A 17,752-nucleotide genomic window follows, 5' to 3' on the forward strand; every position below is an offset into this window, starting at 1 on the left:
GTTCTAGTGTCTGGGTCTGTCCCTTCCAACTCCTCAAGCAGACTGCACTCCTGATCTGCCAGAGGTGCTCAATAAACGTTTATTACATTAAAAATACATCTGTGGGCCTTAGGCACTCAGGGCTCAGACCTGTGTGGCTTCTGAACCCAGAACACATGGCAGCAGCAGGAGCCGAGTTGCCAATCAGGTCTTGGCCTGCCTGGCCTTGCTGGCAAACTCCTATGTACCCTTCAAGACCCTGCTCAAACGTCTCTGTCTTAGGCACAGGCAGCTGCTGTCCCTCTGTGGCCGCACAGCACTCTTCCATGGACGATGTGTCCTGCAGGGAGCTCCCCGGACACCCAGCACAGGGCCAGGCACAGGGTACACAGGGGCCATTTGCTGATGTTCACACTTGGACCAAGCGAGAGGCCGAGTGGCTGGGTCACCCTTACATCCTCTTCCTCATCTTGCCCTTCTTGGAGTGGGCGCCCCGGCCGAAGGCGCCCTGCCGTAGCTCCTGGGCACGGTGCCGATTGCGGGCTGAGAGCTGCTTGAGGCCCCCACGTTGCAGGAAGCGCACTTTTTGGGCTCGGCGCCGCTGCTTCAGGATCTGCTGCTTGGTCTTGAGCTCCGAGCGCACGCGGCCGGCGGGGGCGCCTGGCGTGCGGGGCTGGGAGGCGCCTGCAGGACAGGAATTCAGGGAGCTCAGCTTCTGCATCGACTTCCAATGTCTCCTCCCAGAAGCCTCCACACTGCTTCCCTGCCCCCACTCCCATTCTGCATTCATTGCTGTGACCTTAGCCTCTGGCACATAGTAGGTACTTAATAAAGCTTATGTGATCTACGATAGTGGTCGATAGCATGGAACCTTAAGCCAGAGCTGCTGGAGTTCAAACCCCAGCTGTGGCCTCTTGGACCTTGGCCAAGTCACTTAACTTTTCTGTGCCTCAGTTGCCCCCTCTGCGAATTACTGAATAATTGCCTCTACCCTACGGTGCAACTCCTCCTAATGAGAAGTCAATGAGTGAACACCTATGTGGAGTGCTCAGACCTGTCCCATAGCAAGGGACTCCGAGGTGTGACTGTTATGATTATAAATCCTTCACCAAAGGTTGACTTCACACCTTCTCTACGCCGGGCCCGGGGACCCCGCAGTGACCGACACAGACTCCAACCCCTGTGCCCGTGGCCTGCACGCTCTAGGCTCGTTAGATGAAAAGAGGATGTAGCATAACCTTCCTTTGTCAGGAGAAGAATCAGGGGCGGCCAGAGAGGGGAAGGGATTTGTCCAAGGTCACACAGCAAAGTGGCAGCAGCAGAGGTCAGTGTCCCGCCTCCCCCACTCCGCCAGGTCTGAGGCACTCAGCCCTGCCCTCCTGGCTCCCTCGCCATCCCCACCCACAGTGACCTTGGCAGAGCTCCCAGACAGATGATCATTAAGGCGGCCCGAGGTGTCTCCACTGAGGCCAGGGCGCCTGACAGGGACCCATCACCTCCAATGAGGACAAAGCACAGGGAGGAGAGCTGCTTTTCCCACAGCCACAGGCCACCCACACCCCGCAGGCCCAGGGAGCACTCAGCTGCAGCCTGCTCCACCGCAGGTAAAGCAGGAGCTGAGGAGTGAGGGTGAGAGTGCTCGGGGGAGCAGGGGCACATCCACATCCACAGACAGAGACCAGGAGGGGGAAAGACAGACAGACAGAGCCTGGGAGACGTGTGTGCGCATGCCTGCACACGTGTAGAGAGGGACAGAGACATGAGTGAGACAGATGAAAGATACAGGAAGACAGAGGCAACAGAGCAAGGCTGAGAGATGGGAAGAGAAACGAGGGCTAGGGGACAGTCAGAGGTGGAAAGAGAAAGAGACGCAGAGAGAAAGAGACCTAAAGGATGAGAGAGGAAGTGTCAGAGAAAATCAAAGACAGAAACAGAGAGAGCTAGAGAGGGAGAAACAGAAGAGATATCATCAGCGGAAGGCGAAATGCTGACAGACGGAGAGGAGACCATGCAGAGAGAGCACAGGAGGCCCTGAGGGAGGTGGGGACAGCCACAAGGGTCCTGGCAGAGAACAGGCCACAGGCTAAAGGACAAAAACTCACCGACGGGCAGGGACCAGCCCAGTGGGGTTGGGGTGTGTGTGGGTGGCTGACAGAACAAGTAGGGCTAAGACCCACCGAGAGCCTGGGACATAGCCCCAAGTTCCTCTCTCCCCAGTAAAGGCCCCTGTGGGAGTGGCCGGCAGCTGGGTGACCCAGGGCCAGTCATTGCCCTTGTGACCTATTTCAGTGTCCTCGCCTGGAAGATGAGGCTTCCGCCCCCAGGTCACGTGTGGCAAGCGTCCAGCACAGAGCCTTTCCCCACACATCAAGTGGGAGCCCTCCGGGACAGAAGCTGGGAGTGGGGGGCCGGGCTCCAGCCCCTCCCTTCAGAGCATGGCAGGGCCGAGGGGCTGACCGCGTCCTGGCATACAGGGCAGCTGGCCCACCTTGTGGCCGGTAAGCATAGCGTCTGGCAGATGGAGCGGTTCCAATCCCACCTTAGCCTGCCACTGGCTGAGGGACCCAGGCCGGATCACAGAGGACCAAGTCCTCAGATGACCGAATGTACCACTGGCCAACCTGTTCTGAAGTACATCCTACCTTGGCCTCGGCCCCGCTTCCCACGTCTTCGCTCTGGGCCTCGGCGGTCAGACGCCCCTTCCTCCTCCGAGTCACGGTCATCGATTTTCTGTTTCTGCTTCCACTTCTGATAGCTGGGAAGCGCGTTAAGGAGGCTGCTTGTAGGATCCTGAAGCCCTTGAGAATCCGGGGCTGAGAGAAGGCCCCGCCCCCTCCAGCAGGCCCCACCTATAGGAGATGCGGGTAGAAGCCGCTTAGCCCCTCCCCCTCAGGATACAGATCCCGCTTATAGGAGCTGCTGATGTAGCGGCCACTTTCTGTCTTGATCTTCTTCTTCTTGTCCTCCTGTCCCGACTGTCCCACAAACCGCTTCTTCTTCCGGTCCCTGCAGGAGAGGGAGTTGAGAGGGCTGTCGTGGGGGGAGGTGGCCATCTCCTGTTGGGGCCTGTTTCCTCCCCTGACCCTCTCACTGGGTTGTTGGAGGACTCCAGAAAAGCAGAGTGGCCGTGTCTGGCATGCAGTAGGTGCTCAGTAAGAGGCCGTCCCCTTTCCCTGGTAGCCCAGGTCATTAGGACCTGGGGGCCTGGGGTAGGGGCAGGGTTCCCAATCCCCACTCTGCCACCTCTTAGCTGAGTGTGTGTTGGGAAGGGGGTCATCGTCCCTGCTGTGTGTAACCACAGGGGAACAAGACAAAGGGGTCACCTTTCCTGCTGTGTGATCACATGGGGACAGAGTGGGGGTCACAGGTCATAATCCATGCGGTACAGAACACATTTCCTGTTCTAGGGATCAAAGGGGAGTCAGGACAGGCAGGGGGTAACCTGCCGGACCACGTGGCACACAGGCAGGCAGGGAAGGGCTGTGCCCCGGTGCTCACTCACCACTTGAACTGCTGCTGGCCCCTGTTCAGGTTCTGGGCCTCGTCCCCCATCAGGTCCAGGACAGCTCCAGCCACCTGCTGCTCAAAGGCGCCCCCATCCCCACCGACTCTCAGGCTGCAGAGGGAGGGTGGGGAGACAGCACAGGGTTGATGGGGCCCATCAGGCCCCACCTGCCACACACACCCCCCCAGACTGGCGGGCCACTCACCCCCTCTCGCTGTCGAAGTCCTTGGGCCGGTAGGGGACATAGAAATCCTGGTCCCGCTGCCGGGCTTCCTCCTTCCGCCTCTTCGCTCCCCGGTCAGGTCCTGGCCGCTGCCGCTTCCGGCACGTGACCTCTGTGAAGATGTCCTGGCAGACCGAGGCCCAGTCACATCTGTAGCTCCTGGGAGCCCACCTGCCCCCCACAACCAGTCCAGCTGGAGCTGAGGGCCAGGGTCTCTGTGACTTGAAATTCTTGGTGTTGCCACTTAGACCCTCCATTTGTCCTCTGCATGTGCAATACAACCCCGCCTCAAGCACCAGCAGTGGCAGGACAGGTTGGGGGTGGGGGTTAGGATGCCAACCAGGGAGGGACCCACGTTCCAGTCCCAGCTTGGTCTCCCAGGCTGCATGTGCCCAAGGCCCTGCCCTTCTTGGGTCTGGCCTGGCTCTATATGACAGGGACTAGTCCAGGGGTTTTCAACTTGTGTTTTGGCTACTGAGCCCTCTGTGCAAATCAAATGTACGAGGGATGGACTGGTGGGTGAGCAGGCCCAGGACGCTGCCCACCATGCGAACAGGATGTCCCTGCAGTCCCCAGCCCTGCCTTCTGGAGCGAAGCCCAGTGTCTGATGCTGCCCGTGTCATGTCCTCACTGCTGCCAATAGTCCCTGCTCGGCCCCTTTCCACCTGCCCGGGACCTCAGACGGCCAGATGGTGATGCTGACATGATACTACCCCCACTGGGAATGTCACGTGCTGGCCGGCATCTGCCCTGCGGGCTCAGGACCTGGTACCACAGTCACTTAGCTGCAGTGCTCTGGTCCATAATGTCCTGAAAATCAACTTTCCTGAAATTCCCTTGGTGGCAGAAGCTGACCAGAGCTGCCGAGAGGCTACCTAGTTGGTGTCTATCTCATCGGTGAGGGGACCAGTATGTCGTACGGCAGAACCTCTGGGGACACCCCAGGACCCGCTGAGGTATGATGTCATACACAGTGCGCCTATCCTAAAGATACTGAATCCCAAGACGCATCTGGCCGCCAGGGTTTCAGTGAGGGACGGCAGACAGTACAACGACCCCATTCTGCAGACAGGGAGGCTGTGGCTGAGTGGCTGATTTCCACAAGTATCAGGGGTGGGACTGGAATCATTGCACCCACCCCCAGCGACTGCTCGGAGCCCTGAGGACAGCCCCATGGCCGCTGGGACTTGAGCCGCCCCTTTCCCCAAGCCCCGGCCCAGACTCCAGGGTCCCCAGGGTGGGGCCTGTACCTCCACATTCTCTCCTGCCTCCTCCTCCTTCTCCTCCTCAGGCGGTTCCTCTTCCAGTGCCGGGCAGCTTGGGGCTGGGCCAGCGGGGCCCTCCTGCCGCCTCTGCCGCCCCTGCTGGAAGCTGGCGATGGCCTTGCGGTCCTTCTGCCGCTTGGCACGCATCACCTGGCTGCTCTGGTCCCTGCTGGAGGCGTTGATCTCAAAGATGGTCTGTGAAGGGGACACCCCAGTCCTTCACCCACTGGCCTCTCCTCCCCAATTCTACCCTCACCAGCCTGGTGGGCTCTCTACGGCATGCCTCCCCAAGTCCTTTCAACCCTGCCAGGGTGGGTACTCTCATTATCTGCAATTCACAATTAGAAAGGGAGCCCCAGAGAAGGCAAGCAATCTGCTCAAGGTCACACAGCTGGGACGAGCCAGAGCTGGGATCTCAGCCCAGGTTCACCTGGCTTTGGAACCAGTGCTCTTAGCCCTGGCACTCCAGCTCCCCTATCCTGATGCCGGCTGGCTGGCAGGCTTGCCCACTCCCAGGCAGGTCTTCGCCTGCTTTTGTGCACACCTCCCCTAGATACAAGGTGGGGGTCCTAGGGGAGTCGCGAGGAGATGAAAGGCTACGGAAGGCCAGTTTCTCAGGCCTCTAACAGGCCTAGGGCATGTCACTCCCTCTGTGAGCCTCAGTCTACCCATCTGAAAGTGGTAGGAAATGGTTGCCACATGGGGAACCTGCTGTGGACCCACAGGGATGGTTCCAGAACGAGGGGCGTCTCTTGAGATGCTGATAGAGCCAGAGCTGCAGATTAAGAAGCTGCAAGCTCCGATGGGAATCGCTGCTGGGGGCCGGGAGCTCAATCAGATTCCTGCCCAGCCTCACTCACCGCCCGCGAGCGGTAGTTCTTGATGCTGTCCACCAGCCGCAACCGCTGCAGCTCCTTCTCCTCGAAGCGCGAGCCTGGCAAGGAGGGAGGCGTGAGGCCAGGGCTCGGCCCTGCAGGGTCCGCCGCCACCCTAACCCCTGCCCGGCACAGGGACTCACTGAAGAGGGGGTGCAGGCCCAGCGCCGCGAGGTCCAGCTCCTTGGCCCGTTTGATGGACTCAGGGGAGGGCGCCGGCCTGGAGCGCACGTACTGCTGGTGGGCGTTGTCGGCCACGCGGCCCAGCCCCCGCAGCTCCAGCGACGCCTCCAGGGTGTTCCGCAGGCCGCAGTCCTCCTCGTCTACCACGCTCTGCGGCACGCGGCCGAGCACGCCATCCACACCCACCGCACCTGCCACCCCCCACGGAGCCGGGTCAGAGGCCGGCTGCCAGGCCCACGCGCCCGCCGCCCCTCCGCCCCTCCCTGGCCCCACTCCGGCCCCTGGATCACAGAATAAACCCCGTGTCCAGTGTAGTTAGGGCTACAATAGCCGAGTCTGTCCTGAACATGCACAAACTTTTTATTCTTGTCATTATTCCCTACACAATATAGTTTAACAACTATTTAGCATTTACATTGTATTAGGTTATTACAAGTAATGGAGACATGGTTTAAAGCATACGGGAGGACTGCCCAGGTTAAACACAAATACTGTGCCACTTTACATAAGGGACTCGTTCGTCCTCATATTTTATCTGTGGGGTCCTGAAACCAATCCCCCCCAGACACCCAGGGACAACTGTATAGAGATCTTCTCCTGGGGTCAAATCCAGCCCCACTCCCGACCAAAGCTAGGACAGCTTTGTCCCCCACTGGAACCATGAACTCGAGGGACCCCAGCCCCACCCCAGCCTCCCTCCACTCACCTGAGGGCTCCTCGTGGGGGCGGGCGAGGGTGAGGGCACGGCCCAGGAACAGGTGCAGGTCCAGCAGGTAGGGGACCTCATCTGGGGCCACCAAGGAGTAGGCTGTGCCACTTCGGCCGGCCCGGGCCACGCGGCCTAATAAGAGGAGGTGGCCAAGCTTCCACAAAGGAAAAAGACCCCACAGCCCAGCACAAGTCCCACCTGCCCAACGCTAACGGTGTAAGCCAGGCCAAGACTTCCTGAGCTACTGTCCCCACCTACGAAAAGGGAAGGGACAGCCACAGTCGCCAGGGTTACCTGCACGAGTGTGTGAGCCAACACAGTGCTTTGGGAAGTTAGCAGAAATAAAGACAAGACTCTTCGTCGCCAGCATCAAGAGTCCTCAGCATCCCCACTTTGGGGGATTCCCCGCCTCAAAAGTAACCAGGGATGAAAAAATTCACACACAGGATGTCTACTGCAGCTCTGCCTGGAATAACCCCAAGCTGGAAACCACTTAAAGACTAAAGAGAGCGGATTGGTTTATTAGCCAATGACCACACGGCGGGAGTTATACAGCAGAGAAAAGGGGCTGGCAAATGAGCCCAGTGGCCAATCTACATCCTGCTCGTTTGTGTGAATAAAGTTTTATTGGCACACAGTGAAGCTCCTTCATTTACATACCGTCTACGGCTGCTTTCGTGTTACAAGGGCCGAGATCAGTAAGAGACTATATGGCCCATGAAGTCTAAAATATTTACTATCTGGGCCTTTACAGAAACAATTTGCTGACGCGTCAGAGTGACGTTTAACGGTGAATGAAAAACCTGTATGACATACACTGATGCAAGAAAAAGGTAACAGAACCCCAGTGCTATTCTAAGTTTGTGTTGAGTAAATCCATGTGTAATAGCATTTCATTCTGCCTTGTTTCTGCATGTTGCAAAAACAGTGTCCCATTTGGAAGATTCATTTGGGGTAGTATGATATACACTATTGGTCACGTGGTGCACAAGAAATTCCCTTTGGGGGTTCTGGGGACCCCTCAAGGAAAACACAGGGTCAGCTTTTCCCAGAGCAGGAGAAACAAGGGCACAGCAAGCAGCAACCAACAGGGAGACAAGCCCCCAGACGCGCAGCTGGGGATCCAGGACAAGGCCTCCCACAAACCCCAACTGGTGGTCCAACCACTTCTCCCAGGCCCACCATGGGCAGCCAGAATTCCTTTATTCAACGATGTCCAGTCCTATGCAGAACGACTCAAAGGACCCTGCCTGCCAGCTTGTTCTCACACACACATTAACTTACCTGTATTTATAAACACGTTTACGAGTTAAAAGAAGGCAAAGAAAGTAGAATGGTGGGTGCCTGGGGCTGGGGGGGTGGGTGGGACTGAGGAGTTAGTGTTTAACGGGACAGAGCTGGGAAAGCTGTGGAGATGGATGGTTGTGATGGGGGCACAGGAATGCGAACGTACTAAACGCCACTGAACTTACACCTCAAAATGATTAAGATGGTCCTTGTAGGTGTATTTTACCACAATTTTAAAAAAGGCGGCGGCAGGGGCAAAGGACACACCAAAGTGACAGCGTGTCATCAGAGAGGCCATGGCAGTGAAGAGGGGGGTTCTGATCCCAGCCACCCCACTTTGCTACCTCTATGGCCAGTTACACCTGGCCAGTTATCAGCCTCCTGGCCTCGGCTTCCTCATCTGTAAAGAGGAGCTGCTGCTGTGGGACCCTCTACCCAGGGCTGCTGTGAAAACAGAAAGCGCTGCTCCAAGTGAAATGCTTGGGGCAGGGCCTGCCGGGAGCGCTGGGTGAGCAGTCACCGCTACAATCACCAGGGAGGGACGCGTGACTTACTGCCCTCTGGGCACTTTGCTTCATTTTCCAATTTTCCTACCAGGTGCGTGTCTTCCTTTTTATAACTGAACAATGATGTGGAGTGAGTTGGCCTGGGAGGGCTGAGGGGAAGGTGGGGCCCGACCTGCTGACTGGACAAAGCAGGGAGTCAGGAGATGCCGTCTGCAGTGGCGGAACGGGAGGCAGCGGGCGTGCTGCGTTATTTAAAGGCTGCAAAGACACCCAGGGGAGGCGCTAAACAGGAACAGGAGGCTGAGGGGCCACATCGAACACCACGACAGGAGAGAGAGAAGCCCAGGACTGGGGAACCCGGAAAGTGGAGAATCACCTCCGTAGAGACTGGGGCTGCCCATTCGCCTCGTGCCTGGGCTGTCCCCCCGAGACCCTAATTGAGCAGTCGAGTCCCTGGGCCTCGGTTTCTCCACTTGTAGAGGCAGGAGTCCAGCCCTGCGCCCTCAGCTCCCACCAGGGCTCAGCGGCCCTGCTGGCTCCTTACCCACGCGGTGCAGGAAGAGCTTGCCCTTGGCTGGGAAGCTGTAGTTGATGACATTGTCCAGCAGCGGGATGTCCAGGCCCCGGGCCGCCAGGTCAGTCACGATGAGGGCGGAGCACTTGCCGTGCGTGAACTTGGCGAGGTTGATCTTACGGGCCGTCTGGTCCAGGGCGCTGTAGATGTGGGCACAGCTCACCCCCTGGGTCATCAGCAGCTGCTCCGAGCCAAGATGGGAGGGGGGAAAGGGGTGAGGAAGACATGCGCAGGATAGGAGAGCAGGCTGGGCCATGGTGGGGATGCCACGACACGGTGGTGAGCCTCATCCTGACTCTCACTCACGAGCTGCATGACCTTGGTGGGGCAAGCTACCTAACCTCTCTGGGCCTTCACTGTCCTCATCTGTAGAATGGGGAGAACAACAGTGCCTTCCTTGTAGCTCTGTTGTGAGGACTAAATAAGTTAAATACATACACAGTGCTGAGAACAGGGCCCGGAACATAGAAAGCACCGTGAGAGTGGTAATGACTCTTTAAAAATTACTATTTTGGTCTCATTCATCAGTGACCCCAGCAGCTGCACGCTCTGAGGAAGCACCGTTAAATGTATGTCAAGAAAGTGAAACCCAGTGAACTGTACCCTCAGATAACAGACCCCAGGTGTGGCTGACTGGGGGTGGCTGGCACTGAGTGGAAAGGGGCCCTGGCAACCTTCTGGGCACGGGGACGCCCCAGGCTTTAATGTGGCCGAGGACGCCAGGTGTACACTAATGGAAAAACTCATCAAGCTGTCATGTAAAATTAGGGCACTTCACACAGCTTACTGCATGCAGGGTACACCTCAATTTTAAAAAGCAAGGCACAGGGGACACTGAAAATCTATAGCAAAACGATAGAATGGCTAGGAAATACTTCAAAATGACCTGGATGGAAGGGAACAGCTGAATCAAGACTGGCCGTGAGTTGATAACCGAGTATCTAGGAGTTCATTATGTTATTTTCTAACTTTAGTTTGCGTTTGAAATTTTTAATAAAAATTTCTTTGAAATTTTTAAAAAATTTTAAAAGAGTAAAAAAGTACCAAGCCCTGGCCAGGCCCGTGTCCCGCTCTCGTGCTGCCCTCTGGTGACCGCACGTGGAACTGCGGCCCCAAGCCAATGATGGAGGTGCAGGTGGTCAGGAGGCGGTCTGAGGGGTGTCTTCCCCCAGCCCGCCAGGCCCTCTCACCTCACTGAGGTACTCAGCGTGGTGCTTTGTGGCCACGAACACCACGGTCTGGTCCTGGGGTCGCACCACACTGCGCAGCAGGTGGAGCAGCACGGCAGCCTTGGTGTCCTCTCGCACGATGAAGAAGGAGGTCTGCGGGGAGAGGGGCCATATGGGTTGGCTCTGGGGGCCCTGGACAGGGGTCTGGGGAGGGGTATGGGCATAGCCTCACCTTGAGCTGCTCGTTGAGTTTAGTGTCCACGTCTAGCCGGATGAGCACGGGCTCCGTGAGGCCTGTGGTGGGCACAGAGGAGGGTGGAGGGGAGTACTGTGGGACAAGCCCCCTACGCCCCAGTCCGAGTCCCAGCCCCCAGCCCTGCTCCCCCTGCTCACTCACCCGCCCGGGCAAACTCCACCAGCATTTTGGGCAGTGTCGCAGAGAAAAGGACGGTCTGATGGCCCCCGGGGAGGCGGCTGATGATTTCCTGCAGCTGCTCTGCAAACCCCATTTCAAAGAGCCTGGGAGGGTGAAGGGCAGAGGGCAAAATGGGGTCAGGAGAGGGGCTTCCGTTCCAGTGAGTTCCAAACCTCAGTCACCCTCATTCCGGCCACTTTCTCCCACGTCAACTGGTGTTTGCCTCACGTGTTTAACTCAGCTCACTTTTTCTCCATTTGACAAGTTCATCCTAGCAACCATGACTTTGAAATCTTGGGTCCGTTCTGTTCTGTTTCCTACAAATTCGTGTTGAAATAAATGACAGCAGCCCTTGCTCTGTGCCAGGCAGTGGTCTGAGTACTCGACAAATATTGGCTCCTGAGTCCTCACAAGTACCCTGTGAGGTTCGTGCTGATTTATCCCCACTCTGGAGTTGAGGCCACCAAGGCCCCTGAACGCCAAGTTCACAGAGTGGGTATTTGATCCTGCCTGCGCTCTCAACTTATGCTACTTTTTCTATCTTTGAAATCATGTTTGTTTTTTTATTATTCTTTCCAATAGTTCCCAAAATAATATAAAGAAAACTGTTGGTCCAGGGAGCCCACCAGCTCCGGTGGTACCTGTGTGTGTGGTATCTGGGGAAATGTTGCTTCAATCCCGGCCACACGGGTCTCTCCTGGCGGAGCCCTTCCTCCCAGCCAACCTCGCCTCCCTCTGCTTTCCCGGCCTCAGGGATAACCTGCACACAGTGCCAGGGGGTTCTGCAGCCTTACCTGTCGGCCTCATCGAATACCACGTACTCCACGCTCTGCAGCTTCAGGTTCATCTCCACAGCCACATGCATCAGGCGCCCGGGGGTAGCAATGATTCTGGAAGGGGGCACGCAGGCCAGGTCACTCAGGGCCAGGGTCACCAGCAAAGCCCCCCTCTCACTCCCCAACCATTGGTCATTGGGGGACCCCAGGGCATTGTTCCCAACCACTCACATGTCAGGATTTTCATGCAGGGCCGAAAACTGGTCTTCCATTCTAGGCAGAAGGGAAGGTGTCGGCTTGATAGAACAGGTCTCTGTCTACTCCCTCTCCTTTCCCATACCAAATGCCCAGCTGAGTCCCACTTCCTGACCCCGGGCTTGCAACTGGGGAAAGGCTATGGTTGAGATCCTAGGCAAAGGCAATGCCCTGCCTGACAAGAGATACAAGTTCAAACATACAAAAGCACCAGTATGACAAAGAGTTTTCTGAAGCGACGGGCTCAGCTAGAACCCACCTCACTCCCTCTCCAAACTCTAACAAAGCCGCCTTTGACCCACAGCGCCACCTACCAACTCACCCTGGAACTACCAGCTGCACCTAACGTAGAGTCCAGGTTTCCTGGATCTCTTTGTTCTTAATCTTTTGAGCACATACATCCCTAACTTTAGTCATCCTCTGAAACACCCCTGGGACACCTGTAGGAGCCAGAATTCATGGCCAGGCATAGCCCAGGGAAGCACTGCTCACAATCACGAGCTACAGAGACCATAAATTATAATGTAGACAAAAAAAGCAGTGGACAGCATAACACTCAGAATCGCCACTGACTGGTGACAGTGACTTTGAGAATAAGGAAGGGGTGCCCTGTGAGGGAGAAATAGGGAGGGTGGCGGGGCAGGACACTGGGTCTTCATCTTAGCTGTACTACCAAACCATTGCATGGTTCTGGGCCCAGCACCTCCTCAGTTTGCTCACCTGTAAAACAGGTGTGGTGCCTGCCACCTCGGAAGGATGGTACCAGCACATCAGGAAAAACACATTTTGCAAATCTGAGCTATTAGAAACATGCTTCGATTTTTGTGCATTCTACTTTTAAATAACCCACAATTACGTAGGTATATTAAAATATACACAACTACGCTACCCGCTGAGGTGACCTGTGTGCCACCAGCTATCCCAGGAGCATTAGAACCTCTTTCTAAGTGTGCTGCTTGGGTGGCAATTGCTTTTGGGATTTTACTACATGTTTTCCCTGGTTAGTTTTTGTGGAATGTGCCGAGAAGTTGCTATGGTTAATAAGCCACCCAAGCTCCATCAATCTGATATCCTGGAGGCACGTGCTTGCCCGGGGTGACTCTCCCCCCCCCAATTCCAGGGGACTCTTACTTGTCCCCGCCCAGAATCAGGGCAGTCTTGAGGCCAGTGAACTTGCCCAGCTGTGGAGAGAGAGAGAGAGAAAGAGAAAGAGAGAGAGCGGTTGAGAGAGGCTGATGCGGAGAAGACTCAGCCCAGTCTAGGCGCCCCACTGGTCCCAGCCCAGCCCAGCAGCCCCTTTCCCCCAGCCCCGACCTACCTCCTTGGTGAACTTCATGGTCTGCAGGGCCAGCTCTCGGGTGGGTGAGAGAATGAGCGCTCGGGCCCCGGTCTGGGCGCTGCGGGTCTTGAGTCGCTCAAACATGGGGATGAGGAAGCATGCTGTCTTGCCACTGCCCGTCCGGGCCATAGCCACCACGTCCTTGCCATCCAGGATCACCGGGATGGTCTGGAGAGGAATGAGTGGGTGAGCACCCAAGCACGTGACCCAGGGCTTCAAGTCCCCAAGGAGTGGGCGAAGTAGGGGATCTCAGTGAATGGGAAGTGGCCTGTCACCCAGCTTCAGAATAAAAGGGGCGAGAGAGGTCACAGCCAGGACAAGGGGTGGCTCTCCAGGGCCAAGTGGCTTATCCCCTCCTCCCAAACCCATCCGCCGTCCAGGCTGCGTACCTTCCTCTGGATGGGTGTCGGCACCTTGTAGCCCTTCTTCATGATGCCTTTGAATACTGGGTAGCTCAAGCCTGGGAAAGACACGGGAATGGCCAGGGGGCCGGGGGAGCCCCCACGGCACCACACTCCAGAAAGCTACACAGGACAAATGACTTACATCATCAAACAAACGGCAAGAACAAAGAAAAGCCATAGAGCAAAACTGATAAGACTGAGATTTAAGAAGACAAATCTACCTAGCGTGGGATATGCACCTTACGTGAAATCTGTCTGAACACACGCTTAGTGCAGGGAGACAACTGGGCATGTAACTGCTGATGGAGTAGTGGACAGTACTGTGTGCTTGTGTCAGGCGTGTACAGTCCTGCCTCTCTTGGAAGCGGGAAGTAGGTAGGGGTACAAGGAGTGGATTCCAAGACTCGCTTCAGACTCCTCCGGGACGATGGGGACAAGTAAGTGGGGCGTGGCCAAAGCAAGGCCAAGTTGAACACCACTGAAGTTGGTGATGGGTACGTGGAGACCCGCAGGATTCCATTTTTCATACGTCTGTAATTTATAATTAAAAGAAGAGAGTATTCCATGACAAGGGCCGGTGATAGCTGCGAGCATGGCCACTGACAAATGAGCCACATGGTGCTATCAGGGCGAGGAGGTGGCTCTGGAGACGGGATGCGACTTGGGCTTGTGAGGGTGGGAGGCCCAGAGACAGGAAAGCGCCGTGATTTTAGCTGCTTTCTGGGCAATTACCTTGGTAATTCAGAAAGGCGAAAAATAACCACATGTAGATGTTTTTATTTGCTTTTTTCTTTGATTTTTGATGAATGTTAGCACATTTTTAATATAGTAATTGGCTGTCTAGATTCCTTTTGTGAGCTGACTATTCATGTTCTTCACTCAGCTCTCTCTGGGGTGCCTGTCCTTTTCTTATTGATTTGTTAAAGCTCTTAGCATATAAAGGATACTTACTCTCTGTGTGTCCCATAGGTTGCAATATATTCCTGATAGCACTTTACTTTAACTTAGTTTACAGTGTTTTTTGGCATACATGTGTCTAACTGAAAAAAGAGTCCAATTAAACAGTGCTTGGGTCACACTTAGAAAGGCCTTCTTTTCCTTTCTAAGATGATAAAAATGTTCATCTTGATATTTAAATCTTTGCTCCAGATGCTGACTTGTAAGCAGCAAGAAAGAGAGTTCAGCTTTATTGCCATCTAGCCGGGTGTCCCAATCCCACCCAATTATTCCATCTTTCCCTCTCTGCTCTGAAATGCCATCGTCACGCAGTAAATCCCGAATGTCTCTGCCTGTACCTGCACCAGCGTCACCATCAGTCCTGCTCTAACCGTTTTCTCATTGTGTCAGGCCTGTTGTCCCCACAAGAAGGCCCTGACTGGCTTGGACACCATGTCTGCTGCCTTGGTCAACCCATCACCTACCACAGTGTTGGGCCCAGAGCAGAGCACGGAGGGCCCCACTGCTACTCCCCAAATCCCCAGATGGCTGGCTCACCCACCCATGGACTGGAAGCCTCCCGATTTCTTCTTCTTCTTGTTCTGGGCTCGCACCATTTCTCGCATGTCAGGCTCCACGTCCGAGGTGCATTCTGAGGTTGGGAAGGTGGGCAGTGGTCTGCCAGGTCCCAGCTGCGGGGGAGGAACAGAGAGGCAGCAAAACTCCAGGCACCATGAGACCACTGGTGGCAGGGAGGGGGGCTGTCCTGTTCCCAGTCTGCCCCCCATTCTAGCCTATGACTCGCCTGCCAGGTTACATGACTTCTCTGCTAGCAGGCTCTCTTTTGACTGGGCCAGACAGGGCAAAGGGGCAGAGAGTGGGATCTGCAGACAGACTGCCTGCGTTTCAATCCCAACTCTGTCACTTACCAGCTGTGAGACCTCATACAAGGGACTTAATCCCCCTGAGTCTGTGTTTCCACATCTGGGAAACAAGGATGACAAAAGTATATGCCTCACAGGGTGCTGTGAAGACTAAACAGGTATGCGGGACGCTTAGAATGGCGCCCAGCACATGGTGATATCAGAATCATCATTCTAGCCTGTCAATCAAAGCCTTCAAAATTAAAAACCCTACAGAGCCCATCAAAACATCTACTATGTGTGGAGGTACTAGATTTTTCCAAGCTGCCTTGCCCCCTCTCCCCAATCTTCTTTCTGATTCATTACCTCTCCCTAACTCCAGTCTCTGTCATGCCTGCCTCTTCTCTGCCCATCCAGAACCCACTTGTCCTAACACAGCTGAGTCCAACCCAGACGCCTCCTCTGGGGAGCCTTCTCAGACTACAGGACTATCCCCTTCCTCTCAGAAATAACACGTATGGAGCACTAATTCATAATAATGGCTAGAACTTACACGGCACTTATTCTAAGCCAGCTGCTGCTGTGGATTAACCCACTTAATCCTCACTAGTACCCTGGGAAACGAGAACTATTATTTTATCCATTTTACAGAGAAGGCAACTGAGGCACAGAGCAGTGAAGTGACCGACCCAAAGTCACCTGCTAGACAGCAAGTGGGGGATCAGAGTCTGTGCTCTTTGCATTGTGACCCTCTATGGTCCACTACACCATCTAGGTCAGAGCTGCAGCCTGTCTATGAGCTAAGGATGGTTTTTACATTTTAAAAGATTGTAAAAAATCAAACAAAGGAGACAGTGACCTTATACAGGCCTGCAAAACCTAAAACATTTACCATCTGGTTCTTTACAGTCATGTGCTCTAGACACATGACAACAAAGTGTCTGAACACACCCGTGTCCCACCAATATTTACGGAATGAGCAGAAAATACGAATACCGTCATTTAATCCCTTTCACAGTCTGTGACGTACACATACTCATCTGCGTTCTACACAAGTGGAAACTTCTGCCTTCTACAGATGTGGCTCAGAGAGGTTAAGCAACTTTTCTAATGTCCCACAGCCAGTAAAAAAGGATTGGGCCAGATTTGAACACAGGGCTGTGCCAGGACAAAGCCCTTGATCTGAACCACGCACATATGTGGGCTCCTCTTTGGTACTTAGTACTCTGCCCTCCTCCTGTGCTGCTCATTACCTTTATCAGTTACTCCAAATTTAGAGCACCTACTATGTGCCAGGCACTGGCTTGATGGGGAACAGTGGGACAAGGTCTGGTCCCTGCCTTGGAGTGTAGACCCCTCTTCATATAAACACCTGCTTGTTCACCTACCTACCCAGAGCTGCTCTGTGCCAGGCACTGGCTGGGCACAGGGCGGAGGGGCATAAGGAGCTAGTTCTGCCTGCTTGGTGTTCACACACCTGCCCTCCTTCCCCATTTGCCTACAGTTGGCACTCAGTAGCGGAAATAGCACAGGCCCTGGAACCAGACAGTCCCGGGTTTGAATCCTGCCTCTCCTACTTACAAGCTATGAGGTCTTGGTCAAGTTCCTTTAACCCTCTAGGCCTCAGCTTCTTCCTCTGGAAAATGGGACGACAATACTTAGCTTACAATGTTGGTGTGAGGAATAAATGATAAGGCTCCTTAAAACTCTTAGCACAGAGCCTGGCACACAGTAAACGGTAAACAAACCCAAGTTTAATTTATTACTATTAGTTTCCCAGAGGTTTGGGGGCGTCACTGTCCCAAACTGCGGCGTCCGGCCTCCCCTAAATTCAACCTCTCAAGAATCCCCTAAACTCCAAACTCAGAGCTTCAAAATCCGCACTTTTCATTGGACGAAACGGAACTAGGACCCGCCCCTGTGTAGGAGATAGCCAATGAGGGGCGCGAACAAAAGCCGGCCAAGAAGGCCCCAAGGCCCTAGCCTCTGGAACGCGCCGGCTCCAGCCGCCAGGACCCGGGGCTTGACAGGCCCGAGACACGTGCTCAGGCCGGCAAACCTGCCGGACTCCTGGCCAGGCGACCCCTCCCCACCCTCCGCAGTGCCCACTCCCCAGCTGGGGAAACGGAGGCCGCGGGGCGCTGCGCGGAGCCGGGGCTCGGGCTCCAACGTGTGTCCCAGCCCCGCGCTAACCTTCTGGGCGCGGGTGTCATCTTCCGCCTGGATCTCAAACTCGCCGTCTTCCGAGTCGCTGCTGCGGGCCTGGGGGGCCGCGCCCCGGCGTTTCCGGAGCCCCTTTTTCTTCCTCCACTGGGCCATGGCAGCTCGGGACCGCGGTCCAGCCGCCGGGCTAGTACCCGCCGCCATGCGGGCCCCGGCGCCAGGAAACGGGAAGGGGCGGAGTCTGCGGGGACGTACCACCGGCGCGGCCCTGGCCGCGCTCCCGCCCCTTCTGCCGCCGCGGGAGCTCGGCGCGCCCTCTCACGATC

The 17,752-nt window shown here is 55.6% G+C and overlaps 1 protein-coding gene across 1 annotated transcript; it reads right to left on the minus strand.

Moving 5' to 3' along the window:
* Positions 1-56: 56 nt before the first annotated feature.
* On the minus strand, positions 57-17,656 carry DDX54 (DEAD-box helicase 54). The gene is made up of 20 exons (XM_033097874.1): positions 17,457-17,656; positions 14,963-15,092; positions 13,450-13,520; positions 13,040-13,228; positions 12,853-12,902; positions 11,698-11,739; positions 11,485-11,580; positions 10,673-10,794; positions 10,508-10,569; positions 10,297-10,428; positions 9,077-9,287; positions 6,737-6,871; positions 5,991-6,221; positions 5,833-5,906; positions 4,958-5,167; positions 3,690-3,832; positions 3,482-3,595; positions 2,878-2,985; positions 2,622-2,734; positions 57-663 (listed from the first exon to the last, which is right to left on the minus strand). The coding sequence occupies exons 1-20, from the start codon at positions 17,628-17,630 to the stop codon at positions 431-433; spliced, it is 2,640 nt and encodes an 879-aa protein (XP_032953765.1). The 5' UTR covers positions 17,631-17,656; the 3' UTR covers positions 57-430.
* Between the last annotated feature and the right edge of the window lie 96 nt (positions 17,657-17,752).

Source organism: Rhinolophus ferrumequinum, chromosome 25 (assembly GCF_004115265.2).
Source record: "Rhinolophus ferrumequinum isolate MPI-CBG mRhiFer1 chromosome 25, mRhiFer1_v1.p, whole genome shotgun sequence".
Taxonomy (NCBI): Eukaryota; Metazoa; Chordata; class Mammalia; order Chiroptera; family Rhinolophidae; genus Rhinolophus; species Rhinolophus ferrumequinum.

What these genes read in the sequence shown, in the direction of transcription:
- DDX54 (XM_033097874.1), bottom strand. Translation starts at nt 17,630, where the DNA reads ATGGCGGCGGGTACTAGCCCGGCGGCTGGACCGCGGTCCCGAGCTGCC. An exon ending in CTGCATGAAAATCCTGACAT is followed by an intron (nt 11,581 to 11,697) that starts GTGAGTGGTTGG and finishes GCCCCCTTCCAG; the next exon opens with AATCATTGCTACCCCCGGGC. An exon ending in ACGCTGAGTACCTCAGTGAG is followed by an intron (nt 9,288 to 10,296) that starts GTGAGAGGGCCT and finishes GGCTCGGAGCAG; the next exon opens with CTGCTGATGACCCAGGGGGT.